We start from the raw sequence: 12,095 nt of genomic DNA on the forward strand, positions 1-12,095 counted from the left end.
TTGAAATCTCCTATGAAGAAAACAGGGTCATCTATGGAAGCATTAGTTTGTAAGCACTATTATTCCCAGAAGGCATGTCTAAGAGTACTATTAGGTTCCCCATAAACAAAGTGAATATGGAAATTTTTTGAGTGTATGATGTCAGTTGAAGTAACATAGATGCCCCTCAAGCTGGAAGATATAACATTTAGGTGATTTTCCTTTTTCCCAGCCAACACAAAACCACCACTTCTACCAACACGAGGGACATTGAAAGTGCAAGGAAAACCCATATTTTTTAGTTTCCTAGATGCAATATCTTTCCCCATTTTAGTCTCAGAGACAAAGATGATATCATGGTTAACATTCCTACATAGCAAACTAAGTTCTTTATTAGCATTTTTTTCCCCAAAGCCTCTAATATTCCAAGCAACAATGTTGATGTTGTTAACATGAAACTGTTTTATAGTAAAATTGATGTTATCAGATAAAGGGTTTGAGGGGGTTGAGTTTACCTGAGTGGTAGAGTCAGATCCACCACCAAGAAAAGCACTGGTACCATCACCACCCTGAGAAGTATGTTGGGAGGAATCGAGACTAGAACTAGCAGCATTGAGAAGAGAATTATTGCGGACACCATTGTTGCTTGGGGAATTGTCAGCGGGTACATTATAGCTTCCGAAAGAGTTAAAAACTGGTTGGATATTGAGGGAACATGTAGAAAGATCAATGGCTGGTAAATCCCCCAATTTGGTAATTGGAGGACAGAGTTGAGCATAATCAGGTTCAGTAGAAGTTTGTTCTTCAGGGATAACCACTATACTAGCCAAACTAGAGTTAGCTCTAGTGCGTTTCCTTAAATCAGCTCTGGGGTTAATTTTCCTTTTGAGATTTGCTAGAGCATCTTGTTCATCTGAATTAAATGTTCCTCTAGTGATGATTGGATTGGTATTTGGGATAGCAGCAGTTTTGAATCGTCTTGAAGAATTTGTAGTACGGATCAGACCACTAGGGGTTGACTCAGCATCTTTGAGTGGTAACTTGTTTGAGAATAATTGGCAGTCCATTCTCCAGATGAATCAATTATTGCTGAACAGGACCAACATCAAAGATCTTTGGGGTAGTGGATCTGTTAACAAAAGGACCCATCTGAAAAGTGTTAGATAAGCTCTTCTGAATAGTATTTTCCATACTTTGATCAATAGCTTCTGCTTTTCCTTTGTTGCACACTTCAATAGTAGGGGTTTCGACCTGTGTTCCTGGAACTGTTTCAGTTTGTTGCATGATGGTATCAGTAATGGAAGCAGAGGAGGAATCTACTTGCTTGATTTTAGGAGGCATCATTAGCTTTGAGACAGTTGGGAGAACATACTTGCTGCAGGAATCATCAAGTTCTTTGATCTTTTTCTGTTTCAACTTCCAAGCAGGACAATTTTGATCTTTATGATCAAGGATGCGACAGGAGGTACAGAAATACCTTGGTACTATGATGTGTCTACATTCAATCAGGAAGGGTTCAGTTCTTCCACTTGTAGATAGAGCTCTCTGCACTGGGATTCGAATACACACTTTGACATTCTTCTTAAGAGGATGTTTACCAAAAGGATTTTGAGCTTCAATTAGTTTCCCCATACTAAGAGTGAGTTTCTGTAGATCCACAAATTTTGTGCATTCATTTGGAATGTTGCATAGAATGAACCACATGATTTCTTCATCAAACTGAAGTTGATGGTTTGCAGGCCATCCTTGAATTGGAACTACTTTCAACACCATAATATATCTACAAACAAACCAAGGTTTTTGAGAATTGATTCTGTTAAAGTCCTATTCAGATAAGAAATGGATAAGAACTTTTTTTCGATGGCCATTAAAGATGGTAATGGTAGGATGTTGAGCTAAAGGCCAGTTATTGCAAATGTAGAACCTGATTGAGGAGGTTGGACTCAAGGTTTTACAGCAAACATATCCCGCCATACACCATTTCCAATTGCTATAAGCTTTAGCTAGAATAACTTTTTTGTTAATGAAAACTGGTTTGGCAAGTGTGGATGGTAAAGTTAATTTCTCAGTCATTTGAGCAGAAAGGGTTTGGATCTCTTGGTTCAATGTTTGAGTGTTTTCTGATGAGTTTGGGATTTCCATCATGTAAAAGAATTGGATATATATGAATATGGTTTGATGGAGTTCAGTATTCCAAGTAACTAATATAAAATACAGTTGTAGAGAAAAGAATCTCTTGTTAGTACTGTGTTGATATTGATTACAGACAATATGGATGAAGGAGAGGGAGGGGGGGTGTTTGTTTATGGATTTGAACCTTAAAAATGAATGAAGAAAATGTTGACTATGAACTGGAAAGATTTCAGGAGAAATTTGGTGTAAGGTAGTTGTTGTTATACTGCAAAGCTTGCTGTGTGGAATAGAGTTATCATAAGGAATGTCACTTTTATATCCTCGCTTTATGGACACTATCAGATTTGAGTTATTCACGTGAGTGTTATAGAAGGAAATACAAGTAAGGACAAACCCAATATTACATTGTTGGTTTTTCTGAGATAGGTTTGGTTGGTGATGCATGACGTACTTTGAGGTTGTTGAATATTTATTGGGTTTGTATTTTATCGAGCCGCCAAACGTAATAATGGTAATAGAGTTATAGAAAGAGAGGTAAATCGCGAAGTGGGGGGAAATTATTTGGTGTTGATGATGGTTTTGAGGGTATTGTTGTGGTTCAATTGGTAACATAGGTTTGGTTTTTATGCTAGTAACCCATCTGGCAGACATGCCCCAGACCGCAATGGTGCCTCTCAACTGGTGTTGAATTCTTTTAGTCTGCATAAAATATAAAATTTTAATTAGACCCCAACATACTTTATGAAAGTTAGATGACCTACCAATGCACCTCTTGAAGGTAGTTCCACGGGAAGTTATGGGTAATGAAGAGGTTAGGTGTTGAAAATAGGGATTTATAGGGTAATTATGATGAAGTTGGAGGGAGTACGCATGGCTTTGAAGGGGCGTGAGTAACCAGGCGACGGGACTGATTACCAATAGACATAAATGGCAGTTAATGATCAAAAAATTTCCTTTAAAAGGGGGGTTTTGCAAGAAATTAGCATAGCCATTAACGAAATTTCCAGAAGTAGGAAAAATTAGATATAAAAATCATAGATATGGCGAGTTCCTGTCATTGTTGTAGATTCTGATCAATACCAATTAGCAAAAATCAGGCTCTTTCACTCCCCATGGAAGAATTGATGCGATTGAGAGATGAGGTTCAAGGTGAGATAAACCGTCGTGCAAATGAGGAGGCTCAGCGGTTGAGGGAAGAGGAGGAGAGAAGGAAAAGGGAAGAAGAGGAGGTTGATGCACTGTTCGCTGCATGGTTACCGCATCACTTTGCAAGATCTGACAGAAAAAGTGAAGAGAGGGCTGAGAGACATCAGAGAGGTCCAAAGTATGGTAGCGCCACTGAAAGTGATTCTGAGGGAGGTTCTGATGCAGGTTTTGAATACCCCATTGAAGGGGTGAATACCAGTGATGAAGATTCTGAAGCAGCAGAAGAGAAGAGGAGGATGGAGAGGTATTTTGACTGGAAATTACGCCGGATGTTCGAGTTTGAGAGAGAAAATCCAAGATTTTTTCCAGGACCATGCAAGAAGGAGAACCCAAAGTCGAGAAGAAGCCTCTTGTAAGGATCGAGCCCAGAGTTGCTCCTGCTGATGAATCCAGTGTGTCTGATGAAGATCTTCCTGACGTGTCCAGAGAAGATGAAGATGAATGGAGCAGTGATGAGGAGGAATCATCATCTTGAGACAGTGATACTTCTCCTGCGTCATCAGGAAGCAGCTGCAGCGAGAGATATGAGGAAGATGAGGATTTGAGTTATGATGATGAGGACTATTAAGGTCCTCTACAGAAGCGTCGAATGCAGCAAAATTTTCAGGATTTGAAAAAAGCCTGAAAATGATAAGCAAGATTTTAACACAATGGCTTTCTCGATGCTTACTTCCAATCCTCTTGAATTTCTGATGGGTAATGGTAAATCTTGCTCTGCAGTTCTTCCCTTTTTTCCTGTTTGTGTTGATGTTATTTCTGAACTCCCCTGGTGTTGCTGAAAAGGTGTTAATAGTGGTGGTGACAAAGTGAGCTTGATCTAGTTTCTTAGTATTATCAGTAGGTTTGATGTTTAGATGTTTCTTTTGAAGAATGGTCTGTGTTTTTTGGGTTGTAATTATGGCAGACGAACTAGTATTATGTTTAATGATATGGTGGTTTAATTGAATGTAGTTGCACTTTTCCTTATTTTTAAAACTATTTCTGGTATTAGAAGAAGTAAAATAGTGGTAGAGATTGGTAATGAAGATAGCACACTGAGTAAAAAGATTCAAGAACAAATAGATGACGATTTTTTTGGTGGGATGAACTCTGTTTTGCATCCAAGAAAAGATGTTAGCTGACGTCCCCTACGCTAACCAATTGCTAAGCAATTAATGACAAGAAATTCATTGGCCTGCATAAATTAACCAAAGTTGAACTAGTAGTTAGTTAAGGGGACATACACGAACTAGAGACTGTTCGGGAAGAACAATTAAGTAACCTGTTGTTTAAAACTAATTAAAGCTACATACATATCCAACAACCACCATTGAGCATATTAGCTGTGAATCGAGCTGGGTCCGACCGGAAGAATTTAAAGTAGATACGGAATTAATGAGGTCCCAATAATTAATCAAACAGATCCAGCGTAACGAAATTCAAAAATAGACCTTATTGCACGTATACTTCTTAAATAAAATAATTTTTAGCATCGACGTCATGAAGATGTTGACAAGAAAAAATACACATGCAGATATAATTATGTTGATTGTGTGCTGGCCTTTATCTATATAATTTGTACCAAAAATAGGACCATCCCACGAACGTTGCCCATGCCTTACACCACATACAGTCCAGTCCTTACATGATTGTATGTTTTAAAAAGAAGAGTTTGCCGAACTCTGCTTTTTGGATGCGATCTCTCTCGGGGATTTCATGGTACCCTCTGTGTATCATCTATTTCAAAGTGAATGCAAATAGGACAGTCTGCAAGGAAAATAAAATTTATCACTTTATTTTGAATACTTTTGAATCCTAGAACAGGTATGTGAAATGATGGTACTTGATCTTTTTGATATTTCAAATTTTGTATGCTTAAGTTTTGGTTACGTTTATCAGGATGAAAATTTTAAATTTTGAAATCAAGTCCGACTATCCATGCATTTGAGTGCACGATAATAAATTAAGTGTGCATTATTATTCATGCATTTTGAGTGCACGCTAACAGATTGAGCATGCACTTATAAACAGTAGATAACAACAGTTTATTTGTCGAAATCCCATACAAGCTACAAAATAACTGGACTGATTTCTTCAACTAAAAAAAATGTTCACTGTTACTTGACAAGTAACATCTAAATTAACCATGAAGAGGTAACTTGGATACTTCTTGATACATCCCTTGGATGCTCTTTTAAACAATTGTCCAAATTTTGCAACTTCTTCTTCTGCCAGTATCCAAAATGTGAAGATAATTTACAAATAAATGGGCATTAAAACAGAAGAAATAATTTTAAAACAAATGGCAGGTAATTGCAGAATAATCAAAGCAACTTCTAGGAAGTAGTTTGATAACGAGTCCATTTTAGTATTCAATTACAAGTTCACTGGATAAGACTATCCATACCAAAGATTACAGTACAAATATTGATTAACAAATCTCTTGTAATTAGTTTTTCCTTCTTTAATTTACAATTAAATAACAAACCCATATGAAAAAATCTACAAATGCTGAACAAAAAAATTAATATATTTTTCTTGAGTTGAGATTAAAATTAAAAATCTTCAAAGCCTCTGTGATAATCCATAAGCAGTTGGATTAAACCCCATGCACCCTAATAGTCCTGGTTTATATGGTAAATAAGTTTTCTTCTTTGATTCTTCAACAACCGCCCGATTCACTTTGTAATGAACTTCATGAGCTGATGCCGATCCTCTTTTTCTTCTTGAAACTGAACTGGTACTATCAATAGACCGGAAACTGGAGTTTCGATCATCTTCACTTCTCCTAGTTAAAGCTGTGTATTTTCTTAATGGATCTTTATCTGAAGCTCTACCTTCTGATGCGCTACGGAACAATAAGAAGTCTCTAATTCTCCATTTTCTCGAACCTTTTAGTGAAGAAGAAGATGATGTCGAATCAGATTTCTTTGAATTCCATGAAAGGGATTGCTCTTTACTGTTCTGTTCTTCTTCTTGTTGTTGTACATAAGAAGAGAATTCAGCAACCCTTAGTGGAGAAAGTGATCTAGTTTCTCTACGTGATCTTGATGATGAATTTGAAGATAAAGGAGTATTAGACTTCGTAGGACTTCTTCCTCTTCCTCGGTTCTGATCAGAGCTTTTACGAGTCAAATCGGTTGAATCAGAATACGGGTTGAAATCTTTTTTCTCTCTTGGAGTAAATGATTCCCAAAACATCTTCTTTCCTTGTGATTTTGGGGATAAAACTGATGAACTTTTATGAGTTGACTCATTACTGAGTTGAGAACGCATTGGGAACGTTAAAGGTTTGATTTTTCCACCATCAAAAAGTTCGTCGGCAGCAGTAAGAGAAGTTTTTTCTGATTTCCCATCAAAATCAAATGCAAAATCATCTTCGGAAGGAATAACAGAAGCAGCAGAAGAAGTAGAATTCATGTATCTGTTGTACTCTTGATATTCTTGGTACACCATTGAAGCACGCATTGGACTTGTTGGAGCACTGTAATACTCACCAAAACGTTTAGGACTTGATGGTGCACTCATGTAAGGTGTTGAACACCCACTATCAAAATTAAACTCTGTATTCTGCATCGGTATCATGATCTCCATTTCGTCACTGAGATTTTCTTTGTTTCGGGTTTTCAGATGAAATGGAAATGAAATGAATGATTGTTGGTGAGAGTTTTGAGGCTTTTATAAACAAAACGAAATTCCAGAAAGAGAAAAGGGTGAAGGAAAGACGAAAGAAGTTGCAGACAGACAGAGAAATTGACTTGAGAGCCGCCTTTCAGTACCTTATGTTGCCTACAGCCCTTCACACTTTTCACTATGATCCTTTACATATTGTTTATTTGTTAACAGTGCCTTATAAAAAGTATCTAATTAGTGGGTAATCCCCTTTGTAAATCGGTCAACACCAGTCCCTTATTAAGGTGGAATTATTTGTTGGTGTATTGAGCTAATATAAGGCCATATGTAACTTGGTTGTTACAGGTTTGTTGATTGTGAAATGAAAGACATTAGTGGACCTTCTGTTTGTATTCATGCTGACTTTTTTTGCAATACAACCATGTGCGTCTAAAAGCTCAATGAAATGAAAGACGTACCAGAACTAATTAAACAGAACAGAAATGTTGATTGAGCTCCTGCTGGCTACAAGGACATCCAAGTGGTGAATGAAACACTCTATAATTGTACAACTTTCAAGGGAAGTTGTCGCTGTGTCACGAAAATGACACGGTGTTTGAACTGAAATAACGCTCACAACACAAACAGCTAGCGTAGATGTGCATGGTAAGAATTCAAGCGTCGTTGCCTACACCAAGCAAAATAGAAGACAAATAAAACACACTTTTTTTTTACGGCTAATTTGGGCGTATGCCCATCATGTGGATCTCTCACTAGAAGACAAAAATTGATCATTTTATAGTAAAATAAAAATTCTCTCCACCAATTATTTTTCATGAGCTAATCTATCCCTAATTGTTTAGTGCTAATTAATTATTTTCCGTGTTAATTAATCGTTTTAGATGTGAAATCAATTAATGTTAATCGAACTTAAGAACATCAAACAAATGAAATTATTCTATTAAAACACCTACCAAGAACCGGTGGATGCTCATGCATTTGTACACCAGTTCTGGATTGATGTTCTGCATTCACGAAAAACACCAAGAATGAGGTTGATGTATGTAAACATAAAAGCAGATTCCAGTAGTCGGTTGTTGAATATTCAAATATAAACCGATTATCGCATTTTCATAAATAAAGTTTCATTCGTACTCATTCATTTCAAATTAGCCTAACTCACTTTCATAAGCATCACGGATGCGCTAAGCATGTGAAACAAGCCTTTGAATCCCTACGCAACCCTAGTGGACGAGTAATAGTTTCGTGAGGGTTTACATAGGGATCTACCCACAAAATCTACACAAAAACTTTTAGAACTCCCAATCTTCATCGGAGGAATCTCCTTGAACTTTGGAATTTTGGAATTCACTAATTCATAGCTTTTATAGAACATGAATTCTCTACCTTTTTCCTCCAAGTAGGATACTATCTTTTGGCGACTTCCTCCTACTCAAACAAAACAAAAACTTACTTTGTTAGTTTCAAGTGGAAGATCAAACAACCTAGCTTATGTAAGAGAAATTCGAAAAATACTTACAAATCATCGGATCGACGAGCTTAAATGGCTACGACAAAAAATCTTCTTTGCATACCTACGTAATCAGTTATCCTTTTTGGATAAGTTGGAACCTATCGTATACTTTCCTCCAAGTTCTTCCCTTAGTATTTTCATAATCTACCACGTCTTTGATATACACTCTGCCTCAAAAGATTTTGGGTGTAACCCTTTCGGCTATGATATTATCACGTCGAGTTTCATTGTACCATGTTTTTATTATGACCAGGTCTTCGGCGGAGTCAAATGATGTCATGCTTGTGGAGGTATGAATGGAAATGGATGGGAGATTATGAAATGTGTGTTTGTAAAGAATATGAAAGTAGGTGTGTGTTTGTTTGAGTAGGGATAAAGTAGGAGTGAATAAAAGATGCAAGTTTGGGTCAAATTGGGTCCGGAAAAGAGGTCCTTTTTATATAGAGGACGATTGTTCCTGGAATCTAAAATTTAGCTTTTCCACCAACAATAATCGGTAAAAATAGTTTCCACATAACTCGATTGTGGTCTTAAAAATTGTCAGAAAATTGACATTTTTTAGGATTAAGGAATCGTTATATATGGTTCCACATGTAGACTATTTTTTTATTTTTTATGTAAGGCCTTGTTTACCGATTGTAAGGTTGCAGTTTCAAACCACATGGTACATAACACATTACAAGCCATAATAAAAAATTGTACGTGCATTAGGTTCATAAACTCGTTGCTCAATAGTTAAATTAAAAACCACATTTATCCAAACAAACTTATACTTAAAATGTCTTAACTTATAAACCATATGACTTAGAACATTATACTTAAAATTTAAAAAAGTCTTACGATAATTCAAACTGGTCATAATAAAGTATCAAGTATCAGCCAACAGCACCACCAGCATTGCCAGCACTTGCACCACCAGCGTTGGCTGCATCAACATCATTGACAGTAGTAGCAACAACAATTTCTTCTAAAGCAGCGCTTGCTTCTGCATACAGAACATTCATCTCTTCATCATACGCCCTCCGGCGTGCAATTTCATTCCTTTCTTTTTTGCAAATATGATTAGCTCAATGTGCCCTTCATATGCAAGCTTGTCAGCTAGTGCCAATGCCTGCTCCAATTTGGACTCTCTGCAAAACCTAAACTTGTACATGATTCTATGTACAACATATTGTTTCCTGTAAACATCCTCTTGTTGGATATCTCCAAAAAAAAAAAAAAAGCTTAGGTGACTGAAATCCATAGCTACAAAAAGTAAAATCAAAACACAATTAGTAGAATAGACACCTGCGAAGCTAACAATTCTTTACAACGAATCAAAATGAGACACATACATGTAATCCGATTTTGTCTAGAAAAATCTACAGAAACTAAAACCCTAGGAATCAATAGATAAGACATATGGATATATATCGTGTCCAGTGTGGGAAACTCAAAGTACTAATGAACATAATTGGTGGATGAGCCACATGCACATGAACCGATTAACACAACACAAAATCCGAAGAAAAAATATTATACGAAAGAATTGGTTGATATTAAAGAAACCTATAAATCGATTCTGTTAATCTTATTTAGATACGAAGAATATCAATAGATCCGCGTTTGTATACGTATCTTATGCAACGATTCTTCTGCATGATCTCCATAGACACGAAGAACAATACAAGAATCAGTGGATCCGACGGATCCACATCCCCTGATTCTGGGTGGTATTCAGAAATTTAGATTTGCAAAAGTCGAATATTAGATATGTAAGTCAATGAAAAGATGATATTAATATATCGGGTTAATGGAGAATTATGTTATGTAGATCGGAGGATGGAAATGGAAATTTATTTTTGAAGATAGAAACAAAATTGGATTGGGTTTTTTTTTGAAAGATTTTGATGGAAATGATTTTTTTGTTTGTTTGTTTAAAGTTATAATTTCTTGAGTTGTTTAGAAAAAACTAATGAAAATATAAAGAATTTTTTATTTATAGTAATTAAAGTTAGGGATAAGTAGATAGTAATTTGGTATTTTTGTTCAAATTAGACACCTCATATCCTATTCTTTTGATGTGAGCAAAATTTGATAGGTCCCAAATAAATTAAATAGACCCAAAATTAGCTAGGTTTTTTATTGATAAAAAAATGATTAGATTAAAGAAGTACAAAAAGAAATAGGTAGAATATACAGAAAAAATGCAATTACATTATGACAGTCACAATTGAACAGATCGACCAAGTTTGAATTGAGGTAACATGAAACCTATTAGTCCGAAAGCACCAGGGAGAATGCGGAAATGACTCCCTTCTTAGTGTATATGAAATGTTGAAGCTGAAGGAGCAATACCGACCCTCTTGACAGGATAAGAGGGTCCGTAGAGGTAGAAATTTATCGAACGTATAGACAAGAGCAAAAAAAAGCTGCAATGCTAAATACAGAATATCAAAGAGGTTTAACATATAAGTTTTTCTTGTTAACTATCAACACACTAACAATTCTCATTTACGAAGTAGTGCTACCACTTAGACTAACAAATTTTGATGTATATCGTTGTTTGATTTGGGTAAACATTTATTTGTCTTGGTTGGATACTTGCCTATATTTATCTTGAGTGAATGAAAAGTAAATTTTAGTCTCATATCGGACGTTCTAAAGAGGAATATCATCCATATGAGCTAACGGGATTAGTCTTCTATATGGCTGGGCGGCCACGGATGGGCAAACTATACATAGTCTGGCTTATGCCTAACCGTAAGTATGTGTGCATGTACATAAGTGAAACCAAGATTTTTTTTTCCGAAAATATTTTAATATTCATCTATTATTTTACAATATTATTTTGGTATTTATGTTGGGTTGATCATTGAATTGTTTTACAAGAAACAAAAATTATGAAAATGAGAGAGTACCAAGTATATCACCAACTTTTTCCTTCAGATCTATAAGACAAAACCTAATACTATCAACAAGTAGATCTTCATAAAAGAATATTGTATATGATTGTATATTCGTTTTATCTTTCTTGCACAATCACTAATTTATATTAAAGATTTGTGAACCTGATTATATACAAGAACTCTTGGACGATCTCAAAAATTAATATCCAAGTTCAGCCTAGTATGTTCCGGAACAATACGTGAACCTAATTCAAACAATAACAAGTACGGTAATCTATATTTCAAGATAAGAATTTACAAGAACAATTATTGTAGGTTCTATATAGTTTGAGTTAAAAATTGTATAGGTTTATTATCGAATCAGTTGTTTTTAATTTAATTATATCAAACACGAATATAATACGGAAGTAAAAAGTAAAGAAAGACATGAAGAATTTTGCTAACGAAGTAAACTTCACCTACAGAAAAATCTTGGGACCTCATCCATCTTGAACATTATATTATATTAAGCCTCTACATACATTAGCTTCAGACTTGAATGTAGTTCAAAACGATTTAACCCTTCAAGCAATTCAGCTGCAGTCATGCTCTTTACGTTTATTGAAACTCGCAAGGTTCTACGCAATTATTTCCCTTAGATGACGTCCTTTACTTCCTAAGAGTTTCTTCAACCTAAGTGAAGAATTTTGATACCAATCTGCCTCTAACAGATAAGTCTATTTGATTTCCCTTTCGATTTTGCAATCTAGCTAGATTTGCAAAAC

The 12,095-nt window shown here is 35.6% G+C and overlaps 1 protein-coding gene across 1 annotated transcript; it reads right to left on the bottom strand.

The window, feature by feature from the left end:
* Positions 1 to 5,862: 5,862 nt before the first annotated feature.
* On the bottom strand, positions 5,863 to 6,891 carry LOC113280027. Its single transcript, XM_026528665.1, has one exon. It carries the CDS (start codon positions 6,889 to 6,891, stop codon positions 5,863 to 5,865), a length of 1,029 nt encoding a protein of 342 aa, XP_026384450.1.
* Between the last annotated feature and the right edge of the window lie 5,204 nt (positions 6,892 to 12,095).

The sequence above is a fragment of the Papaver somniferum genome, chromosome 5, assembly GCF_003573695.1.
Source record: "Papaver somniferum cultivar HN1 chromosome 5, ASM357369v1, whole genome shotgun sequence".
Classification (NCBI taxonomy): Eukaryota; Viridiplantae; Streptophyta; class Magnoliopsida; order Ranunculales; family Papaveraceae; genus Papaver; species Papaver somniferum.

What these genes read in the sequence shown, in the direction of transcription:
- LOC113280027 (XM_026528665.1), bottom strand. Translation starts at nt 6,891, where the DNA reads ATGGAGATCATGATACCGATGCAGAATACAGAGTTTAATTTTGATAGT.